Below are 27,901 nucleotides of genomic sequence, written 5' to 3'. Positions count from 1 at the left end.
TTTTTTCCCAACTTGGAAAGAGAAGAGTGGTAATGGACTAGGGTAAGGGGCCTGGTTGGCCTTGCAATACCAGGATAATTACTGTTCAGTTAGAAGCCTAGTGATTTTTTACTTTTCAGAGGCACAAAGAGCAATTGGAGGCTGAAATGGGTTTCCAAATGATGGAAGTGAGCAATAAAGATCAATTAGCAGTAAAAGCATCGGCTGGGGGAAAAAAACCAAACCATCAACAATCCAGAACACAGTTTTCTTTTCTATCTCCTTTGTGTCCAGCAATGAGGGGAAAGGCTGAGCCAGAAAGAGTGAGCTTTGCTGAGTAATGGGCTGGGAGATCCCTGGGTATGTGGCCTGTGTGAGGGCCACACTGCATGTCTTTGTCCAGGCTGCCAAGTTCATTGCCAAGGCACAGGGAGGCCATTACTGAGAGGGTGCCACAACCCTCAGCTGGAGGAAGAGTCTGAGCTGGCATCACTATCCTGAAATTCCTGCCAGGGACCCAAGTATGTCAAAGGGATTGCCACTGACCAGGAGGCTGGGGGCTCTGGAGCAATTTACAGAACCCTGAGTCCTCACAGTGGCCTATCAAGTGATCTGCTTGGTCTTCTCCCTTCACCCTTTGGGATCCATTTTTTATTGCTATTCCCTTGCATGCTATGCTGCAGACAGCTGGCTTCCTTGTTTCTCTAACCTGGTGTGCGCCCTCTGCATGGAGCCTTTACTATTTCCTTTGCCCCCTCCTCCAATAGTTCTGAAATCTACCTCCTTCGATCTTCACCAGTTCAATATGCCTCCTCAGTGCAGCCCACTCTAAGCACCCCATCTAGAATGAAATCCAATGCTGGCTCTGCTTTTCTTTTTATTCACAGCACCCAACTCTTTCTAAAAAATTATATTATTCCTTTATTTGCTATGTATTTGGTATATTTATTGCTGTCTTCACTCCTCTAGAATACAAGCTCTATTCTAGGGCAAGGGTCTTTCTCTTGTTCAGTGATGTATTCTCATATTCTGGAAAAGTGCTGGCCAGGTAAGAGGGAGTTGGTCATTGTTGGCTGAATGAATGAATGAAGTGAGACCAATCTTCAGAGGCCAAATGTTATAAATTGCTTCTTCACATTTGGGAGATTGAGATCCAGAGTTGGGATGAGAATTGCTCAAGGAGGGCCAGAGCTGGAACTGGATGCCAGGTCTTTGAATTGCAACCCTGTGTTCTTTGTTATCTCTGAAGTTTGGTGGAGGGCAGCGATGACCTCCATCTGGGTGCCACACACAGGCTGTATTCAGGCCTCCTGATTTCAGCTCTACCTGTGTACCTGGTGGGTCCCTTATCCCTGCTTTCCTTTCTTCTGTTCATTTTTCTCTGACCAATTCCTCTCCATCTTCATGTCTCAACTTTATTGTTAATGTCTCTGGGAGCGTCTTCCTGATGTTCTGGACTAGACCCCCGTTGCTGCTCCCAAAGCCTTTGGCACATCCTGATCCTTACATTCAGGACACACACAGAAGTCACCTGAGCTTGTTACCTACCTCTCTTCTCTGCTGGGAAGGATACTGTTGGAGGCCAGGATGTGTCTGTCTGGTTTGCTGCCATTTCCCTAAGGCCTAGAAAAGTGGAAGACATAGAAAAAAGTGTGATGAGTGAGAAATGAAGTTGTTTTGTTTCTTCATTAATAAATTCTAAATTAGTAAAGTCTTCATTAATAAATAAATATCTGCTTTATGGGGTTGCTGAGGACTGAATCTGGCATATAATAAGTGTTTGATTATTAGTCTTGCACTATTCCTGGGATGTAGGTATTACTGCCCTTACTAAGTCCTTTAAAGGTTAAGCCACTTGTCTAAGGCCATGTACTTGCTAAATGTCAGAACTTGAACTCAGGTTCATGGGATGCCAAAGCTTGAGTTCTTCCTACAATGTACTACCACCTCCTCTGGGCAAGCAGGTAGAGCTTATTTGTTCTTCTGGAAGTTGGTTAATTTAAGGTACTATACCCGTTGCTCAGAAACTTAGAGGAAGTTCATAAGCCTTAATTTAAAGATGCAGTAAGCTTGTGGCCTCTCTGACCCCATCTCATCCCAAAAGCCACTTGGCCTTCCTGCCTGTGGACCCCACCACCACCTAGATGAGAGCAATGGCTTGCCATGATCTACCTTGGAGCCTTTGTCCTGTCCTGGGCATTCCTGGGAGAACCTCTTTTTTTTTTTTTTTACTGCATCAGCAAAATATATATATTATATATATATTTATATAAATATAAGGAAGATTTTCCCCACCCACCCACCCCAAACAACATGTCTCTTAGTGTTTTGATTTTTTTTTCCTTTTCTTTTTGTACATAGAGATTAGGGAATTTCAGAATTTTTACATACATTTTAGCAAACACATTTTGATCTATTGGCTTCTCGGTGCAGTAATGCAACGGTAATCCGTTCTGGTGCCAAAGGCTCATACCATTACAAGGAAGTTGTGAACACTAATTTCTTAGGAGGTGAGGCCAGCCCCACATGAACTTCTTTTGCATCCCTCTGGTCCACCATGATTCATAAATACTTAGACTTTTTTTCTCAACTGAATCATTAGACGTTAAAAACGGAACAACAGAGTCACAAAGGGCCACATGCTTTTCAGTGTAAAGCATTCTCCTTCACTAGGTTGCTATCACAGTGCAGACTGACTGCCTGAATATGCTCAGGAGATTTAGTCATTATTGTCTGTATTTGGTTATGGAAAGGCTCTTGATTTTTTTTTTTTAATCCAAAGTGCATAGTGAGAACAAATCAAAGCATTTTTTCCTTTTCAGCATCAGTTTCACCTAAGCATTTTCCTATGAGAGGACAGCTCAGATGCCTTGTCTTTGTCCTCCCACCCTCTAAAAATAAAAATAAAAAATAAAATAAAATAAAAAATAATAGAATCAAGCAGTTTAGACATTCATCAGCCTGGTAAACAAACTTTGCCAGCAAATAGAAGTCCTACTATTGTAAAGAAAATTGATAAGACAAAAAGTACATATGATGACCCAACTACTGTGTTGTTGGGTAATTTATAAGGTTGACCTCCGACTTCATTGATGTAAAATCCTATTGGAAATATTAGGGCAGCCATACAGAAAAGGATCATTCCAGTGAATGCTATCCATCGAGCATATTTTGTAGCTTCTCTTCGCCAGTGGGAAGCCACCAGCAAACCACATGTGACAGTCAATGAAATGATTCCCATGATGATAAAAAACAGTGTGGTGACCCACTCTGGGGGCAGCCGAGGAGGGATGCACGTCCGGTCTCGTCCATGGATTGTTTGACACTGTCGCACTAGCCCCACAGTGAGTGCTCCCGCCGACTCCCCGGTGTTGATCCAGTCGGGGTTGGCGATGCTGGCGATGGCGAAGATATCGGCGGCCAGAAAGAGACATCCTGAGATGATGGTCAGTTTATCCATCTCCCCGCCCCGCTCCCCCCACCCCCGAGCCCCGGGCAGGCCGCGGCCTCAGGCCTCCCGCCCCATGGGCCGCCGCCGGGGCCCGGAGTCCCCGCGCCGCCGCCTCGCGCCCCCTCGGCCCCCGCGCGCCGCTCAGAACCTCTTAATTAATCCCATAAGTGCTTGAGACCTAGCCTGGGAGTAAGATAAGTCTCCAAGGTTTGTCCTGCTCAAAATTCTTTTAAGCAGTGGACATCAAAAGCGAGTCAACCTGCTGGGTGTGGTGGTACACACCTATAATCCCAGTGGCTCGGGAGGTTGAAGCAGGAGGATTGAGAGTTCAAAGCCAGCCTCAGTTTAATGTTAATCTTCTTCTCATGCTCTTCGGCCCTACTCTGTTCTTAGTTACTCTCCTTATATCAAAGAAGACATTTGGCATTTGTTTTTTAGGGATTGGCTAGCTTCACTTAGCATAATCTGCTCTAATGCCATCCATTTCCCTGTAAATTCTATGATTTTGTCATTTTTTAATGCAGAGTAATACTCCATTGTGTATAAATGCCACATTTTTTTTATCCATTAAGAGGGGAGGGGAGGGGAGGGGAGGGGAGGGGAGGGGAGGGGGGATAGTAGAGGATAGGAAAGGCAGCAGAATACAACAGACACTAGTATGGCAATATGTAAATCAATGGATGTGTAACTGATGTGATTCTGCAATCTGTATACGGGGTAAAAATGGGAGCTCATAACCCACTTGAATCAAAGTGTGAAATATGATATATCAAGAACTATGTAATGTTTTGAACAGCCAACAATAAAAAATTAAAAAAAAAAAAAGCCAGCCTCAGGAGGATTGAGAGTTCAAAGCCAGCCTCGTAATTTAGTGAGGTCCTAAGCAACTCAGTGAGACCCTTTCTAAAAATAAAATATAAAAAAGGGCTGGGAATGTGGCCCAGTGGTTAAATCCCCGATACTTAAAAAAAAAAAAAGAGTCAACTATGTTTTTTTTCCCATCTTCCATTTGAATGGTAAAGCACATTAATTAGTTTTTTAAAATACCTTTGTTTTATTTATTTATTTTTATGTGGTGCTGAGGTTCGAACCCAGGGCCTCAGATGCCACTAGGCAAGTGCTCTACTACTGAGCCACAACCCCAGTCCCTGATTGTTTTTTTTTTTTTTAATTTCTTTTTTTTTATTGTGTTAAAATATGTGTAACACAAAAGTTACCATTTTTAAGTGTACAAATCAATTGGATTATATACATTCACAATGTTGAGTAGCCAACATCATTTTCTATTTCCAGAAGCTTTTCATCATCCTGAACAAACCATACCCATAAGATAGTAACTTTCCATGCTCTCTTTCCACCCAGGCTATGGTATTTGCTATTTGGCTTTCTGTCTCAATGACCTTGCCTACTCTAGGTGCCTCCTATAAGTAAAATTAGTTGCACTATCTGTACTTTTGTGTTTGGCTTATTTGACTCAGCATAAAGGTTTCTAGGTTCATTCATGTTATAACATGTGTCAGAATTTAATTTCCTTTTATAGTTAAATAGGATCCATTGAATGTAGGTACCACATTTTGTTATTTATCCATTAATGGACACTTGGCTTTTTTCTACCTCTGGCTATTGTGAATATTATTGCCATGAACACTGCTATACAAATATCTGTTTGAGTGCTTGCTTTCAATTCTTTTGGGCATGCATCTGGGAGTGATATGGAAATTCTGTGCCAAATTATTTTCCACAGTGATTTTACATTTCCACCAACAATACATGAGGTTTTGTTTTCTCCACATCTTTGACAAAGCTTACTATTTTTCTTCTGTTTTTATAGTAGCCATCCAAATGGGTATGAAGCAGTATGTTATTGTGGTTTTGATTTGCATTTCCTTAACGACTTTTGATGTTGAGCATCTTTTCATGTGCTTATTGGATGGCCATATGTATGTCTTCTTTGGAAACATGTCTACTCAGATTGCATCCCCTAGTGTCCTGGGCGCAGATTTGGAATGGAGGGAAAGTCCTGATATTGTCTTCAGTCTGCCTAGGACAGCTAGGCCTGAGCAGACACTGGGCGAGAAGCTAGGACTTGGGTTGGTGCATTCAGGGCTGGAGTTGGAGAAGCTATGAGGTGTCCTAAGAGTCTTTGGGAGGCTCTGGGGTCAAAGAGTCCTTGTGCAGGTCAAGTCTCCAGGGTTGTAGTCTGGGGGCAGTTTGGGGACAAGTGGGTGGCAGAGACTGAAGTCAAAGAGGAAGCAGGTTTGTGATAAGAAAGGCCAATTATGGGCCACATGAATTTTTATGGGTCACACCACCCATCATGGGGATGGGTCGTCTGCATCACTGGGAAAGAGCAAAGTGTCTGCTGTGCCATCCTGCAGCCAAGCCAATGCTTGGGCTGCATGTCCTCTGCAGCCCTGAGTTTCTTGTGACCAGGACAGTCAAAAAGCTTTGTTCTCATATCTTCACCACAGCACACCCACCTTGGACGCTGATGCCTGACAGTGAGTGGGCTTCTGTGCATGTGCATGTGAATGTGTATGAGTGTTCATGAATGTGAATGTGTATGAGTGTGTGTGTGTGTGTGTATGTGTGTGTGTGCACTGTGTGTGTGTGTGATGCCCTGAAGTGGAGGAATTGGGAGGAATATGGAGCCAAGACAGGAGACGGGATTCCTGGTGCTTGATATTCCACTTTTTCCTGACAGACAGTTGGGTTTTTTTTTTCTGAGTCAGGCTGGAGTTTTGCTTCTTCACAGCATAGCAGAAACAGTGCTGGGCTAGGAGTCAAGACACACGAGACCTCTGCCTCACTACAGGGTAAGGAGGGGCTCACCCACTTCAGCTGGGAGAGGCTCTGTCTGTCCTCTTGTGTGTGGGACGAACAAGGGACTTGCTTCCTGAGTCTGTCCCTGCTGCATATTGTGGTGGTCACTGCACATACTGAATGTGCTCTTGCAATTAAATCATTCTGCCTTAATGGTATTAGAATATGCTCTTTATTTAAGAATGTGTCACTCTAACAAAAAGGTTACCAAAATCCAAGTGTGGTGGTGCATGCCTGTTATCCCAGTGGCTCAGGAGGCTGATAGAAGGATCACGAGTTCAAAGCCAGCTTCAGCAAAAGTGAGGTGCTAAGCAACTCTAAATAAAATACAAAATAGGGCTGAGGATGTGGCCCAGTGGTCGAGTGCTACTGAGTTCAATTCCTGGTACCAAAAAAAAAAAAAATAGGTTAACAAAGAAGTGAGATGGTGTATTTTGTTTACTCAACAGTTACCCTAGTCATAATTGTATTTAAGTCAGCCACACACAATAGGAGGCACACTTCAGAGTGGGCTGTATGCTAACTGCCAACCCTGACTCCCCAGGGTAAAATTGACCTCTTTACACAGAAGCTACTTAAGCACCATCCGTTCCCTGTTACCTGCCTTGTCCTGGGTCTGCATATTTTGCTGGACCATTTCTGCTTCCCATGCCAGTCTATGACTTGGACGCATTGGTCATTTCTTTGTTCAGCATGGACACAACAGTTGCCCAAAGCTCTCAGGCATCTTGCTTTGGGGGAATCAAAATTTAGCCTTCATACTACTGAATTTTCATTACTGTGTTGATGGATTTCTAGCTATTTGTGATTCTATATGCTAATGCAGAGATTGATGAAATAAGGAAAGATGACAGTTTACTCTTCTCTCATATGAAAGGATAATGGCTCAGCTCTATGCTAAGTTGGGTCCCTGGAGCCAAGCCCTGCAGACCAGGCCCCAGATTTGAAAGTGGTCAGTTTTCAGATCTAACTTAATCTTACTATATTTTAGGATGACCCCCAATACTGGGGGCCTGGGTGAATGTGATGATTAATTTTATGTATCAACCTGACTGGGCCACAAGGTGCCCAAGTATTTGGGTTAACATTATTCTGGGTGTGTCTTTAAGGATGTTTTTGGATGAGATTAACATTTGGATTGGTAGTGTGAGCAAAGCAGATGGCCTTTCTCACACATACACAGAAGACCTGAATATAGCAAAAGGCTGAGTAGGAAAGGATTCTTTCTGCCTTCGAACTAGAACTTCAGTCTTCTGTCTCTGGCCTTGGGCTTGAACTGAAATTTATACCATTGGCTCTCCTGGGTCTTCCACTTGATGCTGTTAAATATTTTGGACTTCTCAGCCTCTATAATTGTGTGAGCCAATTCCTTATAGTAAATCAATCTCTCCTTCCCTCACTATCCCCTCCTGGTTCTGTTTCTCTGGGGGACCCAGACTAATACAGTAGGACTAAGTCAACTGTACAGGGATGGATAGGCAGATACTCCTCCTGTAGATATTCAGACCAATGGTAGGTATTGATTAGAAGTCTTCTGATATTAATAAAGTGTGGCCTTTTTATTATTATTTTTACAATGTTTTATTTTTTTCTTATGTCATTTAAGTTTATGGGCTTGGCTGTTTTTGCAATCACCCTCCTGTCTGGCTCTCTGCAGTTATTCTTGATCACAGCTGCGATCTCAGGGAGGTCCCCTCTCCAGGGGGCTCTGGCAGAAAGGGGAGCATATGTCAGAGGGCCAGGAGGGCTGTCAGAAACCTTCTTTGTCTGTTTAATGTTTTATTAGAGTTCATGTAGCAATATATATTAAACAGACTCCATGGTGGGAGAATTCAGAATAAATTACCGCCTGCAATTTCCTGTTTGGCATTGATCTTGTAGATTGGAAACTCAAGATGGGAATGGCTGGGTGTTATTATGCCAACATCAGGGTTGAAGGCACACTGAAGGCCACACTAATTCCTTACAAATCCTACAATGACAGAGCCTTAGGGAACAGACGGTATAACCCCACATAATGTTGATGAGGCCCCGAGACCCAGAAAGACCTGAGGTCACATAGTCCATAGAGATACAATCTTGGCTAGAGTATTAGTTCAACTTCAGCAGCCTAAGGAACAGATTTTAATAGGTATGAAAGATTGTTTTAAGGGAGCCAAAGTCTGAGCAATTGATGGGTCCCCATCAGAGCAATTGGCCTGCATTTCCTTTCCATGTTGTTCCTTAAAGTGTGTTTATGACTGAGCTTTGAGACATTTTGATTTCCGGGTCTTTGGGCAGTGGAAGGCAACTGTTATGGAGAGCTGTTGGAGCAGGTAGTGCCCTGGGCCTGGGCCTTAGTTTTGTCCTTTATGTTATAAGGGCAATAATCCCCACCTGCCTCTGCCACATGGTGACAGCAAAAGCAAGCACCTCAGTAAATGGAAAGCTCTCTTTTGCAACAACAAAGCCAGGACTTGATAGTTTCATGTTGAATGGAAATTCTCCTGTCTAAAGCACTAGTCTCTTCTTGAAATTGTCTCCCAATATCTCACCGCCCCAGGCACCTCACCTTCTCAGCAGAAGAAAGAATTGCCCTTTAACATTCTGGCCAAGGGAACCTCATGCTGGCCTAAACTGTTGAGAACCACAGTTTAGTGGAATGATGCCTGGCATTTTGCCAGCGGGAATGGTAGAAAGGTGACCCTGCTCCTGGAATAGGGCGGATCCTGTTGCCTCGGACGCCCGCTACTTTGGGCTACTTTGGAGTTCCGGTTGAGAGTTCTCTCCGGCTTCCTGGAGAATTGGAGCCCGGAGCCCGGTGGAGGGAGTGTGTTCCCGGGATGTGTGTGTAGAGTGCCGGTGAGAGTTCGGGAATAAAGAGTTGCTTTTTGAACCTACAAGTCTTTGTGGTAGCTCGGTTATTTTGGGCCCAGCCAGATTGTGGCACTAAACAATGTGTTCACCAGTGTCTCCACATTTTTTTTTTTCACTCTACTGCAAGTTCTTTGTGGCCATGATTACAGCTGATTGTATTTGTATGCCCTGTAGAGTCGTGTTAGTTATCTACTGCTGTGATACAAATTGCCCCCAAACTTATAGCTTTAAACAACAGTAATCATTGTTTCCCATAGTTTTAGTTAGCTTTTTCGCTGCTGTGACTAAAAGACCTGACCAGAACACTTATAGAGGAGGAAAAGTTTATTTGGGGGCTCATGGTTTCAGAGGTCTCAATCTATAGATAGCTGGCTCCATTCCTCAAGGTGAGACTGAACATCATAGCAGAAGATTGTGGCAGAGGGAAGCAGCTCACATGATGATCAGAAAGCAGAGAGAGAAATCTCCACTTGCCAGATACAAATATATATCCCAAAGCCATGCCTCCAATGCCCCACCTCCTCCAGCCATACCCTACCTGCCTTCAGTTACCACTCAGTTAATCTCATTAGGGGATTAATCCATTGACTGGGTTGAGACTCTCACAACCCAATCAGTTCTCTGAACCTTATTGCATGATCTCACATGTGAGCTTCTGGGGGACACCTCACATCCAAACCATAACACCCATTCAAGTTTTCTTCCTTCCTTCCTTTCTTTTTTACTAGAAATATTTGGTTCTTTTTAATCAACTATTGATGGTATAATAAAATAAAGTGGCACCTAATTTAAACATTTAATATTTCATTGAAGGAAAAGCTACAACATAATATGCTAAGTCTAATTGTCAAAATAACACCCCCCCTTTTTTTTCCCAAGAAAGGAGAAATGAAGTCATGATCAAAATTATGGCCAACAATTTGGGTTCATTTAGACATTTGTAGATGATTTTGTACATATATTTGTAGGCACAATGTTGAAAAATCAATCCACTAGACATAGAAATAATGGTGTGTTAAAATAAAAGGAAAGATACATTTCAGTTAATGTCTGAAACTCAAGAAAAATATCTATCAAATATCACAACATACGTTTTACTTTTTTTAACATTAAGATTGTTGTTTTGGGGAATATTTTTTTCTCTGCACATTTAATTAAATGTTCAATGTATTAAATAATTTATAGAGAGAAATAAGTTGTATTCTGAACAAATTAAAGGACCTCTGAATAAGCTCCCTCCCCCCGCCAAAAGCTCAATTTTGCAATGGTTTCAGCAGAAAATAAACAGTTCACAATTTAAACTGAATTTTTAGCATTGCAACAGTTTACAGAACCCTCTCTCTTCATCCTTTTCTAACAAAGAATTTCTAGCAAAGATTACAGTGAATGATCAGTATGTAAAATATTTGCGCAAAACTGCATTAATTGTTCTTACCATGGTAAAACCTAAGAACACATAATGACAGTAATGAATAAAAACTACGTTGAAAGTAACTATTTTAGATTTCAAACAACATGGATTTACTATAGTAAGATTTACTATAGTAAGAAAACGTGGCACCTTGAGCAGCAGGAGCAACATGTGATAAAGCAATTATTCCAGCTGAGGGGAGTGACACTGGAATATGCCAAAGTCTATCTCCACAATAGCCATTCTTCCTAAAAGACTCAAAACAACTGTGGGGCTTAAAACTCACATCAATATCCTTGAATTTGCAGGTCTTAAAGAAATATTTAAGAAAATCTTTCCTCTCCCTCTCAGGGAGTATTTCTGGAAATTTTAAAAACAGTTGAATCATGGATTCTCTGGATTGACCTATACCAATCCATTTAACTGGAATTTGAAGTTCATCTTCAATAAATCAAACATAATTTTGTGCATTAACAAGTAGTTCTTTAAATATCCTCACAGTTGATATGTCTGTATTCCCTCCTGAGAGTCTTATATTGAACTTCAACTTTATTTAAGACTTCTTGGTTTGCTGGGAAATGAGGTATGATTTCACCATCTAACTGGTAAGCAACTCCAACTTTGATTTCCATAAACATGTCCAAAATATTCCACTTGGTAAGGGCCAGTGCAGGAAATTCATCGATCACATGAGAATATTTGAGTAAAACAAGATCCAATCAGCCACATCTTCTTTTCCTTCCTGTAGTCACGCCAAACTCCCTACCCTCTGTTGTAATAATTCTCCGATTTCATTGTCTTTCTGTGTACAAAAGGCACCGATACCAACTCTAGTGGTAGAAGCTTTCACAATTCCATACACTTCACCAACATTGTGAGGCAGCATAAACAAACCTGTACAGACACCTCCAACAGTACAGTTTGAAGAAGTTTCAAAAGGGTAAGTCCCAAAATCAATATCTTACAATGTTGTATTTGCACCTCTACCAAGATTTTCTTTGGTGGTCCATGTAGGACCTCCTATAGGGAATAAACTCCATCTTTCAGCATTGGTTTAATCCTTTCCATATAACCCTTGAGTTTTTGTAATTCACCTTCAATGGCTATTTCCAAAGTACGGTAGATAGATTTGTACTGGTTAGCTAGAACTTTGAAGCTCCCAGAGAAGCCTTCAAAGTCAGAAACAGGATCCCACATCTGCAGTCCACTCTGAGCAGCTTTGGAAGAATAAACTGGGCCAATGCCCTTTTTTTTGTGGCACCCAAATTTTTTCCTGCTTGTTCTTTTTTCTATTGTTCCTGGATCCTATCAGCTGCTTGATGAAAATCAAATACAATACGAGCTCTGTCAGATATGATAAGCCTCTTTCCTCAGCCTTCTAGACCTCTTCCTTTTTGAACATTTTTTCTATGCTTCTTCAAACAATCCAGGTAGATGAATTACCACAGCATTTACAAAGCATGCAGTAACATTTGGATTAATTATCCCACTGGGTAAAAGATGAAAATCACATTTCACAGAATCTACAACAACTGTATGGCCAGCATTATTCCCTCCCTGGCAGTGGCACACAATGTTGGCATCCTGGGCCAGCAGATCCACTACTTTTCCTTTGCCTTCATCGCCCTACTGTGCACCAAATACTACAGTCACCTAGTTCCCTCAGTCACCATTGGGCAGAGAAGAAGCTACCAGGTTGGTCTATGAATGATATGGCTTGGTGAGGTGAACCGGCAGGCAAAGATTACGCAAACTGAGCTGCTCTTCAAGATTTCTTTGGAAAAGAAATTCTGGAGCTGCACATTTGAGTGGTCTGCCCCAGTGTTTCTCATGGGTTTGCAGTCAGGCGTCACTGAGGGCTGGAGGATCTGCTCTCAAGGAAGTTGACTCCCAGGGCCAGTGGCTATTGGTTGGGGAGGGCTTGGTTCCTCTCCATGGAGCAGCATGAATGTCTCACATCATAGAAGCTGGCATGAGGTCTGAGACTCCAGGCAGAAGCCACAAGCCCTGATGTGACCCAGTCTCATTTGCTTTCTTCTTTGATTTAGATTGGTCACCCAGAGCCAGGCCTGATTCTATGTGAGAGGGGATTACACCACAGAGTCAGGGTTCCTGAGGGGCGGGCTGCCTCATCTACCTGCTGGCTCCTGGTGATTCACATCCTTCCCACTCACTCCTTCCAAATCCCCCAAAGTCTCATCATATGACAGTTTCATCATGAGGTCCTGACCCTTGATGTGTAATGAGGTTCCTTGGGTGTATTCTTCAAATACAGTAACTCCTATACAGTTCCTTTTAATATATAAGTCCTTGAACAAAGGAAACATGCTATCTTCCCTTTGCCTAATCCACAGGGTGAGGTAGCAATAGGATAACCATGAGAGTTCTTCCTGCTAAAGGGAGAAAAGGGAAATGGTGAGCACCCAGGGCTCCTTAGCAATCCTGAAATTCTGCTGGGCGTGTTGGCAATTTCTGGATTAGAACTCAGTCCCATGGCTGTGAATAGTTCCGTGGCTCTTGGTTCCACCCTCTGAGCTCAGAGACAGAAGGCACCTGGGTCATCCATTCTTTTCCATTAGAAACAGTGTTCGCAACTGGGGCTTTTCTCAGCCTGTATTTGTGTAGCGGTTTGGAGATCCAAATACCCATTTTTGTGGTCCTTCTTGTTCCAAGTACACAGTGTTGCAGACACAGCAATCAGCTTACAGTCACCACGAGACTCTGTGGTTCTTGTTGGCATTCACTCCAGTAGATACAAGTCACAACCACAAATATTCACAAGATGAGCTCCTTTTGTCTCGGGTTTCCTCTGAGGTGGCTGTGGGACACCACATCAACATCACCAAAAGCCCCATTCTTTGCTTTCCTGTCAGAAGCACCACCTTACGTATTTCTGAGATCTTAATAAAAGGCTTCATGTTCATTCCCCCAGTTTTATCTTTAGACTGCATTTCCTTGACAGCACTCTGGATTTGATTTTTGCCTGGAGGCCATTTTAAACTTTTAGTATCATTTCCTGAATGGAGAGTCTAGGCATCAGATATCTTTATTTTCAAACTCAGCAAGTCTTGGCTCTTTTATGCTCATTTAAAAAAAAATATTTTAACATGTCTTCCCTCTTTTCACCTTTTATTATAAGCAATCAGAAGCCAAGTGGCACCTTCAATATTCTACTTGGAAATCTCCTTTGCTAAATCAGTTAATGTATTAGCTATATTTTTCTGCTTTCCCTTTTAGCACAAAAAATAGTATTTCTAAATTTGTCCTCACTATATGTTTTAGGCTGAATATGTGTTTCTCCCAATTTTATATATTAAAGCCCTAACCCCCAATGTGACTGTGTTTGGAAGTATGGCCTATGGAAAGGTGATAAAGGTTAAATGAGATCGTTAGGGTAACCTTAATCCTTATAGTGCTGGGGAGGAGGATCCAACTCTCTCTCCTCCATGTAAGAAGGTAGCCATCTGCAATTCAGGAAGAGGACTCTCCCAAATAATCTAACTAGACACCACCTTGATTTGGACTTCTTGGCCTCCAGAACTGTAGGCAAATAAATTTCTATTGCTTCAGTCTCTCTCTCTCTCTCTCTCTCTCTCTCTCTCTCTCTCTCTATATATATATATATATATATATATATATATATATATATCAGCCTGAAGAGGCTAATAGTCTATATAACAAAGATCTCTCTTTTCTCCATCATTTAATTTTATCTTTCCATTAAGCTCTTATGGATAGCCTCCTTGAAGGCCATTAGATTCCACCTCTGCCCTCAAGGTCATCACTCCACTTTTAGTTTTCTTTTGTTGTGGATATAGCATCACCCCTCCCAGGTAGCAAACTCTGTGTTATCCATTATTGCCTACAAGGTCACCTGAACGCTTATTGGTTTAAAGCAATAATCATTTACTATCTCTTGTGGCTTCTCTGGGTCATGAATTCAGAAGAAGATTTTCAGATTGGTTCTGGCTCAGGGTCTCTTATGAGGTTGAATTAGGTGGTATCTGGAGTCATCTAAAAGGCTTCTTGAGTCATGTGTTTAGTGCCTGGGCTACTGGGACATTAACAATCAAGGCTGGAACAGCCAAGGCTTCTTAGACATCTTTCTCAAGGCAGTGTAGGTGATTCCTCCAACATGGCAACTTCAGGGTAGTCAGACTTACATCTTGAGGAGAAGAAGAACCTCTCAGACATGTGTCTCAATAACCTAATCTCAGAAGCCACATGACATGTTTTCCATGCTCTATTGATGAGAGTAGTTTTACAAGCCTAGACTGGATTCAAGAGGATGGGACATTTGTTGGGAGTCGCCAGGGCTCCAAAGACTAACTTCCCCATCCCCCTAGAAGAGCCGTCCAATGGTGAGCCCTGCTGGCTCACGTGATCCTTACCCACCAATCAAACTAGCCCTGCTGGCTCACATGATCCTTACCCACCAATCAGACTAGCCCTGCTGACTCACATGATCGTTACTCACCAATCAGAAAGCACCCCATGCCAACTGTCAAACTGTTTAACCATTAAACTGTCATAACTGTCAAATCACCCCTGGCTCTATAAATATACAGAGCTGTTCCTCAATAAAAAGGGCATTTTCTCTTACAATGAGCCTTGTTCGTTCTTTCAACATTGATGTTACTTCTTGGTGGAAGGAATGAAATTCATGATGTAGCAAGAGCATGTGGGAGTGATACGCTCAACATACATACATTCATTTTTAGAAAATATAATCTGACATATGTTCCCAGAACAGAGTGAGTCTTAGGTGAATGCTTATTTGTCATTTTGCTGGTATATTGACCTTGAGGCTTAAGAATAACAATAACAATAAAAATGGTAATGATAATAACAGCTACAACAGCAATTTATTAAACACTTATTATACTATGAAGGACTTCTTTTAATATATTCTTTTGATTAATGTGTAACTTGTATACAATAAAGTTCACAGGGTGGAAGTGTACAGATAAATGAATATTAAAATTTTGTTCTAAGTAGTTATACATGACAATAGAATGCATTTTGACACATCATACATATACGTTGTATAACTTCTTATACTTCTGGCTGTACATAATGTAGAATCACACTGGTTGTGTAATCATATATGTACATAGGGTAATGATGTTCAATGTATTCTACTATCCTTTCTATCCCCATACCCACTCCCCTCCCTTCACTCCCCTCTGCCTAATCCAAAGTACCTCTATTCTTCCCTAGGTCCACCAACCTTATTGTGAATTAGCATCTGCATATCAGAGAAAACATTCGGTCTTTGGGTTTTTGGGATTGACTTATTTCACTTAGCATGATATTCTCCATCTCTATCCATTTTATTGGCAAATGCCATAATTTCATTATTCTTAAAGGCTGAGTAATATTCTATTGTGTATATATACCACATTTTCTTTATCCATTCATCTGTTGAAGGGCATCTAAGTTGGTTCCATAGCTGGTTATTGTGAATTGAGCTGCTATAAACATTGATGTGGTTGTGTCACTGTGGTATGCTGATTTTAAGTCCTTTGGGGATAAACTAAGGAGTGAAATAGCTGGTGGTTCCATTCCAAGTTTTCTGAGGAATCTCCATACTGTTTTCCATAATAATTGCACCAATTTGAAGTCCCACCAGCAATGTATGAGTGTGCCTTTTCCCCTACATCCTCGCCAACCAGATAAATGAATTTTTAATGTATGTTTCTACACAGATAACAACTTAGAACCAGACTAGGACATTTCCAACATGCTCCTTTTATTTCTTAATACTCCCTTATGCTCCTTCACTACTGATACCCATCCCCTGCCCAGGTATACTCTGTTTGGGTCTCTCTCATTGTAGATTGGTTTGCCTAATGTTGAACTTCATATAAATGGATTAGAATATATGTACTCCTTTTGTATGGATTCTCTATTGTATGAAGCATTTCATATGCATTGTCTCACTTAATTCTTGAAACAATCTTATATCAATCAATATTTGACTTATGAGATAGTCAAACATTCACACGCTGACTACAAGTTGGCCAAGTGTGTTTTGTTCAGCACATACAATGTTGTAAAATATTTTGAGTTTGACTACGTTTAGCATTAGGAGTTGAATGGAATTTCTACTTCTCCTTGATCTACTATGCCTAGGCAGTTATGGATTTCACTTGCCTGACCATGTGGGAATTGAGTTTGAATCCTCTAAGGGGAGCATTATTATTATCTCCAGTACTTGAGAAAACAGATTTGTCATGGGTTAAATAATTGCCATAAAAATCTCACATGATAGGAATGGCAGTGGTGGGATTTGAAATCAGGTAGGTCTCCTCTCGCACTTCTGAGTTAGGGTCAGAAAAGACAAGTTTGCCCTCCAATTCTGTTGTTTCAAGCAGTGAAATATGTTGGTCAAGATGCCCTCCTTGGTAACCCCACTGCTTCTGTTTAGGCCACGGGCAGTGCAGGAACCTCTGCGACCAGCCTCACTCCAACCCCCGTCAATCTCTGATGCTCACTACAATGATGTCTGAATTCCCACATGCTGTGTTTCTTCCCTCCACATCTGTGCTCACGCTGGTCCTTCCTGCCAGGGACACCCAGCCTTACTTAGTGATCCTTCTGTGCTCAGATCAAATCAGCTATTTTCTTCTGGTTGCTCCCACCTCCTGTGGCCAACCAAATACTTTTCTTCTCAGGATATCAAGACTCAGTTTTTAAAATTTGTACTTCAGTTACCAAAATGATATGTCAGATTGCCCCAGAGTGACTTTAAGGAATGTGACCAAAGTAATAATAGTCCCATAAAAGGTTAAAAAAGGAACCTAATTTCATTTATTTAATTTCAGCTGAATGCATCACTAATTTTTTATTGATTCTTAAGAAAGAGAGATTAGAGGAATCTGTGCTACCCCCACTGGGTGCCAAATGAACAAGCAGTCACAAGCTTATTACTTCCAGACATCCCACTTGCCTTCCAGATGCCCCTTTAGGTTTCAATTCCACGATAGCCATGCTTGCTCAGCAGCCCATGCTTGACCAGACAGCCTGGAAGGAAAAAGGACAGGCTGCATCCTGGGCCAGGATGAGCTCAAGGTCAGGTGGGGGGTTCAAATGGAGACAGTGGCAGGGTAGAGTGGCAGCTGGTTTGGGGGCACCCAGGACTAGTATTAGAGTTAAGGATTCTTGATTCTAGCCCTGTCTCTGCTTATCTCTTCTCCTTGTAGGCTCTTAGTTGGGGGGGGGGTGTGGGGAGTTATTAACTTCTCTGGGCTTCAGGAAAATGCATAGGTGAGTTTATGAGTTTTTGAACCTGGAGTAAATAAAATTACCCTCAGATGGATTCTGCTTCTCATTCATGCTTTGAAAATTGACTCATAAGTTTGAGATAAAGAATTATATTTTCTTATAGCAGTGTCCAGATAATAAAAAGTAACTATGTACTATCTTTTGTGGATATTTACTATATGCTAATTCTGCACAAGCTACAGTGATTACATGTATTGTCTCATTCTCATTACAGTCATGGTCATCTCCACTTGTCAGATAAGTGAGCAAAAGGTAAAGTGACTTTCTTGATGGCACATGGATGATGAGCTACTGAAATTCAACTCAACAAACAATTGGCAAAACTAACGAGTGGCATGTCTATTTTCTTCTTCTGCTCAGCGTTTCCCCCACTCCTCATCTTTTTTATTTTTGGTACCGGGGATTGAACTCAGGGGCATGTGACCACTGAGCCACATTCCCATCCCTATTTTATATTTTATTTAGAGATAGGGTAGTTACTTAGCAGCTTGCCATTGCTGAGGCTGTCTTTGAACTCATGATCTTCCAGTCTCAGCCTACCCCAGTCCTCAAATTTTGACTGCAAATCTGGACTATTTGACCAATGGCCCTGGGCTTGATCCAGGTGGGTGCCTATGGTGCAAGCTGAATGAGTTAGAGCCCTTCCCAGGAAGGCTTTTCTTCTGCCTCTTCAACTGTTTTTTCTTAGCCTCCTGTTCCTCAGCCCCCTAAATTACATGCCAATGTGTCCTGAGATTCTGCTTTCAGACCTCTTCTTTTTTTACTCATTTTCTCTGAATGAACTTTCTAGTGACTTCTACAACCGCTTTTTGCCAATACTCTCAAGATTTGGGTATCCAAATCTCTATCCAAAATCCCCCCTACATTCCTCAGCTTTACATCCAATTGACTTCTGCTCGGCATTTCCATCCAGAATTGGAGAGTGTTATAGGTTGTACTCTGAGTCCCCAAAATGATATGTTGAAGTCCAATTCTAGTACCTCCAAATGTGACTGGGATAATCTGAACAGAGAGAGACATACACAGAAGGAGAATGCTGTGGTAGATGAAGACAGAGATCTATGTGATGCAACAGAATCCAAAGAGTGCTGAAGATTGCCAGCAAACCACCAGGAGCTAGGAAAGGGCCTGGCACTTCTCCCTCACACCCTTAGAAGGAAACAACCCTGATAACAGTGTGATCTTGGGCTTCTAGCCTCCAGAACTATGAAACAACAGATTTAAACTGCTCTATCTGTGTTACTTTATTACAGTAGTCCTAGCAAACAAATACACAAATCTGATGACACTGTAGAAAAGTGAAGTGTTACTATTAGTTTATTTGTGTAGATGTTGTTTAACTGTTAGTTTAAAATATTCATAGATGTTTAAGTGTGTGTAATGTATGAAAGTGTATGAGTCAGGAAAAATGCCCAAGATATCACATGCAGAAAGGAATTAATAGAGGGAACTTTATGTTTACAAAGTATTTGAAAGAGTTGGAAGAGCGAAGGTTGAGACAAACTGTAGATGGTTTCAGAAAATCAGGGAATTATAAAAATTACAAAAAAACTATTTTAGTCAGCTTTTTGGCTGCTGTGACTAAAAGATCTGACCAGAGCAATTGTAGAAGAGAAGAGGTTTATTTAGGGGCTCACAGTTTAGAAGTCTTAGTCTATAGAAGGTGAACTCCATTCCTCGGAGCTTGAGGTGAGGCAGAAAATCATGGTGGAAGAATGTGGCAGAGGGAATCAGCTCACATGTTGATCAGAAAGCAGAGAGAGTTATATCCCAAAGCCACACCCCAATGCCAACCTTCTCCAGCCTCACTCTATCACTTCAGTTACCACTCAGTTAATCCCTATCAAGAGATTAACTCACTGATTGGGTTAAGACTCTTACAATCCAATTGTTTCTCTTTTGAATTTTCTTGTGTTGTCTCACATGCGAGCTTTTGGGGGACATCTCACATCCAAAATCATAACAAAAAGCATCATAATGATCTCATCTCCCAGAAGCACTAAGGTGATGGATGATTCCCAGGAGGACTTAGGGAAGCCTTTGTCCAACCTCCTGTCTATCAATGTCTGAGGACCAATAATGGCCTGTTACTCTTTGACCTTCCTCATCTCATGAGAATGTCTCTTATTGGTGGACTCAGAACAGACTTCTGAAAACAGACTCTGGAAAATACAATCTTTTAATTCTGGCTCCTGGTCACGTGAAACCTCAGAAGGACTGGGATAGTTCTGGGAGCTAACAGATAGTGCCCACCACAAAATGCATTTGGAAATGAAAAAACAAAACAAAACAGAAAAAGAAAAGGAACCAAAACAACAAAACAACAACAAGAAAAAGTAAAACAAAACAAAACAAAACTAAAAAATCCTATGAGGTTTTAGTTACATAACATTTGTGAATTTTCTTTGAAAAGTAAGATGTACCATGCAAATCTAATATATTTTATACCTGTAGGGGGTTCATTATCACAGGTAGGACATTGCAATAAAATAACCTATTTTTTTTTCTGAAAATTATCACTGAAGTATTTTTTTGCTTTCATTTTCTGAATAATTATTTCAAAATGTTGTTTTAAGTGAGTAAATGTATTTATGTGTATCTGTCAATGTTTGTTGTGATGATTGTGTGTGTGTGTGTGTGTGTGTGTGTGTGTCTAGGCTCAGGCTGGAGAGCATGCTAGTGAAGTCTATCCTATCAGAAGATCTGTTCTAGCTATTTCTGCAGCATCTTCAGGACCAGGACTAGACTTACTCCATCTTTCTCCTGATTCCTCTTGTTCTCTCCTAGACATCTAGTTCTATATCCCAAACATTGTTTATGTCCTAGAATGACCATTCCATCCTCTCTGCCTCTGCCCTGGTGCAGGCATCACCATCTCTCCTCTGGTTGATTGTCACAACCTCTTTGGCCTCATCTTTCCTTCCACATTCAAACCTGCTCTTTTATTTTGAGAAAAATCCATGTTTTTTGCATGTCAGTGGAAACATCTGTTATATTAACCTCCATGGCTCACTGGGTGTAGAAAATCAAATGGCTTCCACAAGGACCTCCCCCGCCCTATTATTGCATTACGCAAGTGAGCAGAAACTTGCTATTCACAACTTATAATTAGATAAGCTTCTAATTGAGGAGGGGCATGCCAATCTGATTTGATCTTGACAGAGTGATTAGATCCTTCCTCACAAGGAGGGGAAGCATTGAGTCTCCTAAATCTGCTCTTGTCCTTGTTCACACTCCAGGAAGCAACCACCTTGGGGAAGGCACTGAATATTCTGGACTGCAAGATGGCTCTTCAATGGCTGGGACTGAGCCAAACCCCCCCGGAGGAGAGGCCTCTTGATTAGAGATTCATTTTCTGCTTGGGACTCGTCTTGACTTTTCAGCTTTGTGAATGAATCTGAAGAGGGGTTTACGGGAAAGAAATTCATCTTCTCAGAGCTGGAGGAAGTCATTATGCTTTTGAGGAAGCTTCTAAATCATCCTAAATCATCGTAAAAAGAATGACATCCAGTACTTCTGCAAGGGTCTTGCTTCTTCCTTTTTTTATTCCCTCCCCTTCTGCTGTTCACTTAGCTGTGAATGGAGTTCACAAGGTTGATTTGTCAGCCACCATCTTTACTGTGTCTCTGGTGCTGAGAACCTGGTACGGCACTGACACTTTGTAGATGTTGTCACGGAATGAAAATGCCAGGGACTGTGCTGATATTGGGATACTGAGAAACTGATATGATTCCATTTTTGAAAACAGCTTCTACCTCAAGGCCTGTCCAGAGGGAGGGAGCATGACCCTTGTCCTTGAAAAAACACACAGAACACATAGGCACATAGCCATTTGTGTTGTTTGTCTGCAAATAACAGGAGAGATCTGCAGCGCCAAGTGTCCCTGACTCAGTCAGGCTAAGTGAGGACCCATAGCAACCCCCTAGCAACCACCAGTCAGCATGAGACAGGGAAAAATACCTGGGATGCTAGATGACCCCCCCAGTGTGGTGGTGGATAACATGTTGGGAAACCATGTAGTTTAGCACGTGCACCCCTCGTGGCTTAAACCAATCAGTTCAAAGGAATCCCCCTCTTGTACTAACCAATCACCCCTACCCAACTTGTTCCCGCCAGTGAATGTACTAATCAATGTTAAGAGTTGTTGTTTGATTTTTCCTGTGGTGTGAAATGATTTGCTGTGTGATGTTGTGATGCACAGAGTATCCCCCAAAAACCTATAAAATCTCACTGGAGACTCACTCCCTGGACCGGGACTCACTCCCTGGGACCGCTGCATTGGAAACGGTTGTTAAGTCCAGGCTCGAGCTTGCAATAAAGACTCTTGTGTGATTGCATCGGATTCAGCTCCTGGAGGTCTTTTGGGGTCCCATGAATCTGGCATTACAATACAAAGATGAAACAGACATACATCCTGCCCTTGAGGGGGTTGGAGACAAGAAACCAACTCTTAAAAAATGTAGCAAAGTAAGGACCAAATGAAAGATGAACACAATGTGATAAGGAAACTAAGAGGAGTGGAATACAACTCTCCTGCAATCAACAAATGTTCTGGAAGGAGAGACTACCAAACTGACATGTAAAGATTGTAGTCATTTTCCAGGTGGAAAATGGAGAAAAAACATTCTGGGTAGAGGGAGAGACCAGCTCAGATAAGGGCATGAAGTGCCATGATGTGCTCAGGGAATTGTTAGATGTTTGGTATGGCTGGAATACTAGGAGGCAAGTGGGGGGATGAGAGGCTGGAGAGGGGGCCAGAGGGCAGGCTGCTATGTGTGGCTGTGTGACTTCACTGCACAGGGTGTGACACTGGGAGTCAGTGAGGCTAAAATAGAGCTCTGGTTCCACTTTGTAAGTACATGCCTGTGGCTGTGTTCTCCCAGAGGAGGCCCTATTTATAATACACAAAAGCTTGGATGGGCTGGTGGTATCTCTGTGGTGGGCCTTGCAGATCTTAGTAAGAGTGCACTTCTATCTAGGGCACAGGTTCTCAAACCTGGGGCATCAGAATCACCCGGAGAGCTGGATTAAACAAATTGCTGGCACGGCTTTAGGATTTCTGCTTTTGTGGGTCTGGGGTGATGTCTGAGAATTAGTACTTTCATGTTTCCAAGTGATGTTGATGCTGCTGGTTTTGGGGTCACATTCTGAGAATTTTTCATTTGGGTGAAAAAGGGCTAGATAGGAGAAGCAGAGCCAAGCACCAGGAGCTGTTTTTTGGGTTTAGGGTTTCTGATACCCCTGTGAACTAGTTAAGTTCTATTAAGGAGGATGGATATTCCATCTGCCCCATCTTGTTCTGCCAGGTAAAGCTTAATAGCTCTGTTCCCTCAAGTAGGAGCTCTATTCAGAGTCCTCCTAGTTAAGGAGGATTTGTTCCGCAGACAATGCAAGCACTGATCATGTCATTACAAGAAGCTCACCCCTAGAGCTTTCAAATAGTGAGCTCCCAAATGATTTAAATGTTTGTTTACACTTTATTAATGATTCTCTGGAGAAGCTGGGGACCAGAGAAACCCAAAGTTACCAACTAAAATGATGAGTCATGCAAGGTGAGAAAACCTCTTTGAAAAATCTTTTAATAAAATACTTAACTTCAAAATTATTGTGGGGTGTGTGTGTGTGCGTGCCCGCATGTGTGTGTATGTGTATGTGTGTGTGTAGAGGAGGGAAGGAAAGGAAGGACTCGGAAACACAGACTTTCAGGACCTCACACACATTAATAAATGTTTGCTGAATGAAGATGTGATAAGTAAGCACAGGGATGGGGAATCCAGGGACAGTCTGACAGGAAGCTGTCAGGTTGTGCCTGGCTCTGGGCTGGGGGATGGAGCTTTGGCTTGGGAAGTCAAAAACTGGAATCCAGTTCTTTTTTGTGCCTTTTGAGCATACTGCTCAGAAGTCCTTGTGCACACAAAATGGATGTACCCCTCTTTCTCTTGGGGGACTCAGGTCCAGCTTGCTCTTAGGTTGGAGGCTGGATCTCAGGGGTGATAATGGGTACAGGGAGCCCATCTTTATTCTCTAGTCAGGATATAGCTGCTCGGACAAACTGGCTTTGGGAGAAGGATGGAGAGAGTGGTGTTGGAAGAATATCCAACCTGATTTTCTTTTGTTTACTTAGAAGCTCAGCTCATCTTTCCTGAGAACTTGGGGCAGGACAGGTGCCGTAAGATCTCAATTACCACTGATTTAGGTTGCCCATTAGGGAGCCACATGCCTGCTGAAGGGCTGCCAACCCCTCTAGCTCAGCTCTTACCAAACTGAGTCTGTCAGCAGCATTATTGGGAGAAAGAAAGCCTTGTCAAAGGTGGCTCATTCTGCCTCTAGGTGTCAAGGAGGAAAGGAGAGGGGAGGAGGGAAGGGGGAGTCCACAAAGCTGCAATCACCATCAGGTTGTTGTTAATCAAGACAGCTCCCAGCAGTGCATTTCCATACTTTCTCATTAAAGAGGTCCTGATGTATGTCATTGCCTGAGCTGTGATTCCCAGAGCCAGTGCTGTCCTATGTCTGAGGCTCCTCAGATCAAATGCCCATCCGTTTCAATCACCCAGGCTTTCTGAGCATCTAAAATATGTCCAGCCCCATGCCAGACACCGTGCTCATCTAGTCAGGGAAATAAGAATGGATAAGGCTTTAGTCTCCGCTACCCAGGGGTAAAACCCCAGCTAGACCCTGATCATTGAGGAGGAATGTGGATTTGGGAACATTTGAGGGTGGGTTCTGGTGCTTCCTGTGCTGATGACCAGGAGATAGCATGGGACAGAGGAAAGCATACTGAATTTGAAGGCAGGAGGTCTGAGTTTCATTCATTTAATAATTATCCATTTGATCCACCTTGTCCAGTGGCTTGGGATTCAAAGACGAATACAAGACAATTGATGCCCTCAAGAAACTTTAAGGGCAAGAATAGACACTAGACCAAAAAGTGAGTTCAGTGAGATAAAGTTCTGTATCCAGAAAGCAGGAAACCTTCTGCAAGTGCTGAGGAGGGAGAGATTAATTCTGCCTGGTGGAGGTGGGGTGGTGAAGCTCTTATTCTAGGCTTCCTCAATTATCTTGGTATGGTGGCAGGCATTGTATAATGTTTAGTGAGCCCCGTTTCCTCACATGTAAAGTGGGGATAACATAGTCAGTTCTCAGCACTGTCCTGAAGATTCCTGAGAGGATGTAGATGAAGGCCTTGGTGGAACCTGGTTTGTACTTGTTCCATTTCCACAGGTCTCCTGGGAACTTCTCTTTATCATGAGCATCGTAAGGGTAGATGCCAACTGTGAGGCTGTCCTGGATGCTGCACTGGGGTCTTAGGCTTCTGATGAAAATCCCACAGGCCACACTGGTCCTGGCATATATCCTCCTCTTCCTTCTCAGCATGGTCATTGAGGCTGGAAGGGATGACCCTGAGTCTTCAAGACAAGGCAAAGTAATTCCCATTCTTTGGCAAAAGGCATGGAATTGTGTCACACAAATTTGAAATATTTCATCCCAAATAAATCTCAGTGCATGCATTTAGATTTGACATCTGTAGGAAATTTGAAATGTCAAAATGTGCATTTTATAGGTGAAAAGATCAAGTCTCTGGGATTGTAAGTTATCTGGGGTTACTTAGGTATTCAACTTTGCAGAGCTAAAATTTAAAGTAACGTCTATGGAACTTGAAGGGCTCAGGTATTTGTGTGAAGCAGGCTGCCTCTCACATGACATATGCAGTGATGTTTCCCTATCACTGATCCACTCATTGAATGATTCATTTGATGAGTTTAAATAATGTTACATGCTATATGTTCATTTCAGCAAGAGGGAAGATTAAGAATGCATAGAACTTCCCACATAAAAACACTTAGAATGCTTGCTCCAGGTGTAATAGTTAAAAACTCAAATTAGTAGCTGAATTTTCAAGAAAAAGGGAAATCCAGAGAGACCCAAAGTGAAGAAAGAATTGAAAACCAAAGCAGAGTGAGGTTATAGCGGGTGAGTGTGTATGTGTGCATGCACACAGCAGATAATTGGTCCTGTTAATTTGGGAACATAAGCTCTAACATCCACAGTAGAATGGTAAGGAAGTCTTGACCTTGCTTAAGGCAGAATTTTAAGAATGAAACCTTGGCATGAAGCAACAAGAGAGCTCACAATAATAATTATAAAATAAGTGAAGGAATGATCTATTCTGAAAGAAAGTTAGGAGTTGCAATAAAAAAGATTATTAGGATTGTTGAAGATGGTGGAAGCAAACTAGGCAGCTAGTCTGATCTCCTCATATCACAGAAAAGAGGCAGCAAATTAAAGCAGATTTGAGAGGTCGGTGACAAAATAAATGCTCTAAGACTTGACGCTACATAGTCGGAGACCTAGAGAGACTGGGAGATAGGTTACCAAGTAGAAATCAAAACCCAGAGTGCCCTCACCTGAACCTGTGAATGAGCCGGGGAGGGCATTGGAGACAGAGAGAGAGAGAGGAGGAGTGAACACTCTCTTAAGCTCACCCACTTAAAAACTGTTGAGAAACCGTTGAAAAGACAAAATTTAAAATGCAGAAGCTTCCTTAAAACAGCACAAATTGCTTAAAACCAAGTCATGAAAAGAAAGCTGGGGGGTGGGGCGCAGCCATCTTGTGGAATCCGCAGCCCACCAACAAGTCACCCTCTTAAATCAGCACAGCATCTTTCCATGCCCAAAGAGCTTCAGGTTAAAACAGAGGGAAGCCCCCTGCAGTGGGCCCTCTTAAGAATCCATCCAGAAAGAGCTTCTAGAAGGACCACTATGAACCATAAATCTTGGAACCTCCCCTCTTCTGCCTCTGTCCCCCACAAACAAGGGGATCTCAGTGGGCTGGAGGGAACCTGGGCCAGGGAGGGACAGTTCTAGTTCCACTCAGTCTTGGCGACCCAGGCAAGGGTTGTAGCCTCAGACACAGGCTAAAATGAAGCAGTGTTGGTCTTGAACAGAGGAAAGTTGAGTCACCAGGCCCTGCCCATGGGCACCTGGGGAAGCACCGTGGGAAGCCTAGGGACAGTCTCCAGGATCACACCATTGTACCAGAGGGAAGTTGCCTGAATATCCAGTGACATACAGGCCCAGTGGGAAGTTGCCAGAGGCTATGCAGCAGAAAGGTCCAGATACCAGCCTTAACAGGTGCGTAGCCTGAACTATGATTACGATTGGCAAGTGATAGGGCATTGTTTGGATATTTGTGGGGTCTTGCACCAGACTTACTAAGCAGAGGGAATCAATGTCCACCATTCACAAGCCAGGCAGTGAAAACTAGAGTCCTGGTGAACCATCTGAGACTCTCTTCACTATAGCACCTCAGAGAGTGGAGGCAGCAGGAGAAATACCACTGCACCATAGAACACTTGCAGAAAACTCAAAACCGGTGTTCTGCACATGGACAGCTACCAGGATCTTCATTACTGCAGAAAGAATCTAGCAGAGGGTAACAGGTACACTAGTGACCTGGAGCAAATAGAGGGGCCACGTCAGAGCCTGCATCCTGAACTTCTGCAACATTTGAATCAGTTGACTCACAATACTGCACCCTCTGATACTAAAAACAACTCTAATGTAAGCTTTGATCATATAAATAACTCCTTAGATTGATAATTGTTAACCCAATAGCCAACATTGTACCTCCAACCCATCTGAATGTATTTCATCTAATGGCTTAAAGCATTAATGGAAATCAATCCTCTTATCTTTGCTTTCTTAGCTGTAGTTTTACCTGCTTCTCTTACCACCTACTCATCCTCCTGCACTGTTAGCTACTACCTCAAATAATATCCATTCATCGATTCCTCCTTTCTACCTTGATATAAATGATCCCTTTATAGCTTCTCTCTCCTGTTCTCTCTTTTCTTTCCTTCTTTTTTCTCTCCCCCATTTGCATAAACTTTCTTCTTCCCTCCTTTTAGCACTCACTTAAGATCATAGTGCATTTACTAAATTCAGCTACTAATTTTTTGACCTGTTCCAGAACTTTACTACCGTTTTATACCTGAATTTGAAGAACAAATACAACAAGTTTTTGTTCTTATGATGTTGAATAGTATGACCCTTGGCTCATAAGTGATTACACTAAATAGGGCTCAGTGGTATCT

General features: G+C 42.3%; 1 protein-coding gene and 1 pseudogene across 1 annotated transcript; both read right to left on the bottom strand.

Annotated features, from left to right (window-relative positions):
• Positions 1-2,286: 2,286 nt before the first annotated feature.
• On the bottom strand, positions 2,287-3,447 carry LOC124088553 (uncharacterized protein C16orf52 homolog B). The gene has a single exon (XM_046438252.2). It carries the CDS (start codon positions 3,437-3,439, stop codon positions 2,936-2,938), a length of 504 nt encoding a protein of 167 aa, XP_046294208.1. The 5' UTR covers positions 3,440-3,447; the 3' UTR covers positions 2,287-2,935.
• Positions 3,448-7,834: 4,387 nt separating this feature from the next.
• LOC124088394 (adenylosuccinate synthetase isozyme 2-like) lies at positions 7,835-25,187 on the bottom strand (annotated as a pseudogene).
• Positions 25,188-27,901: the final 2,714 nt, after the last annotated feature.

Source organism: Marmota monax, unplaced genomic scaffold (genome assembly GCF_021218885.2).
Source record: "Marmota monax isolate L192 unplaced genomic scaffold, Marmota_monax_Labrador192_F-V1.1 WCK01_AAM20220418_F8-fsc00061, whole genome shotgun sequence".
Taxonomy (NCBI): domain Eukaryota; kingdom Metazoa; phylum Chordata; class Mammalia; order Rodentia; family Sciuridae; genus Marmota; species Marmota monax.
This window is presented reverse-complemented; position numbering and strand designations above follow the sequence as displayed.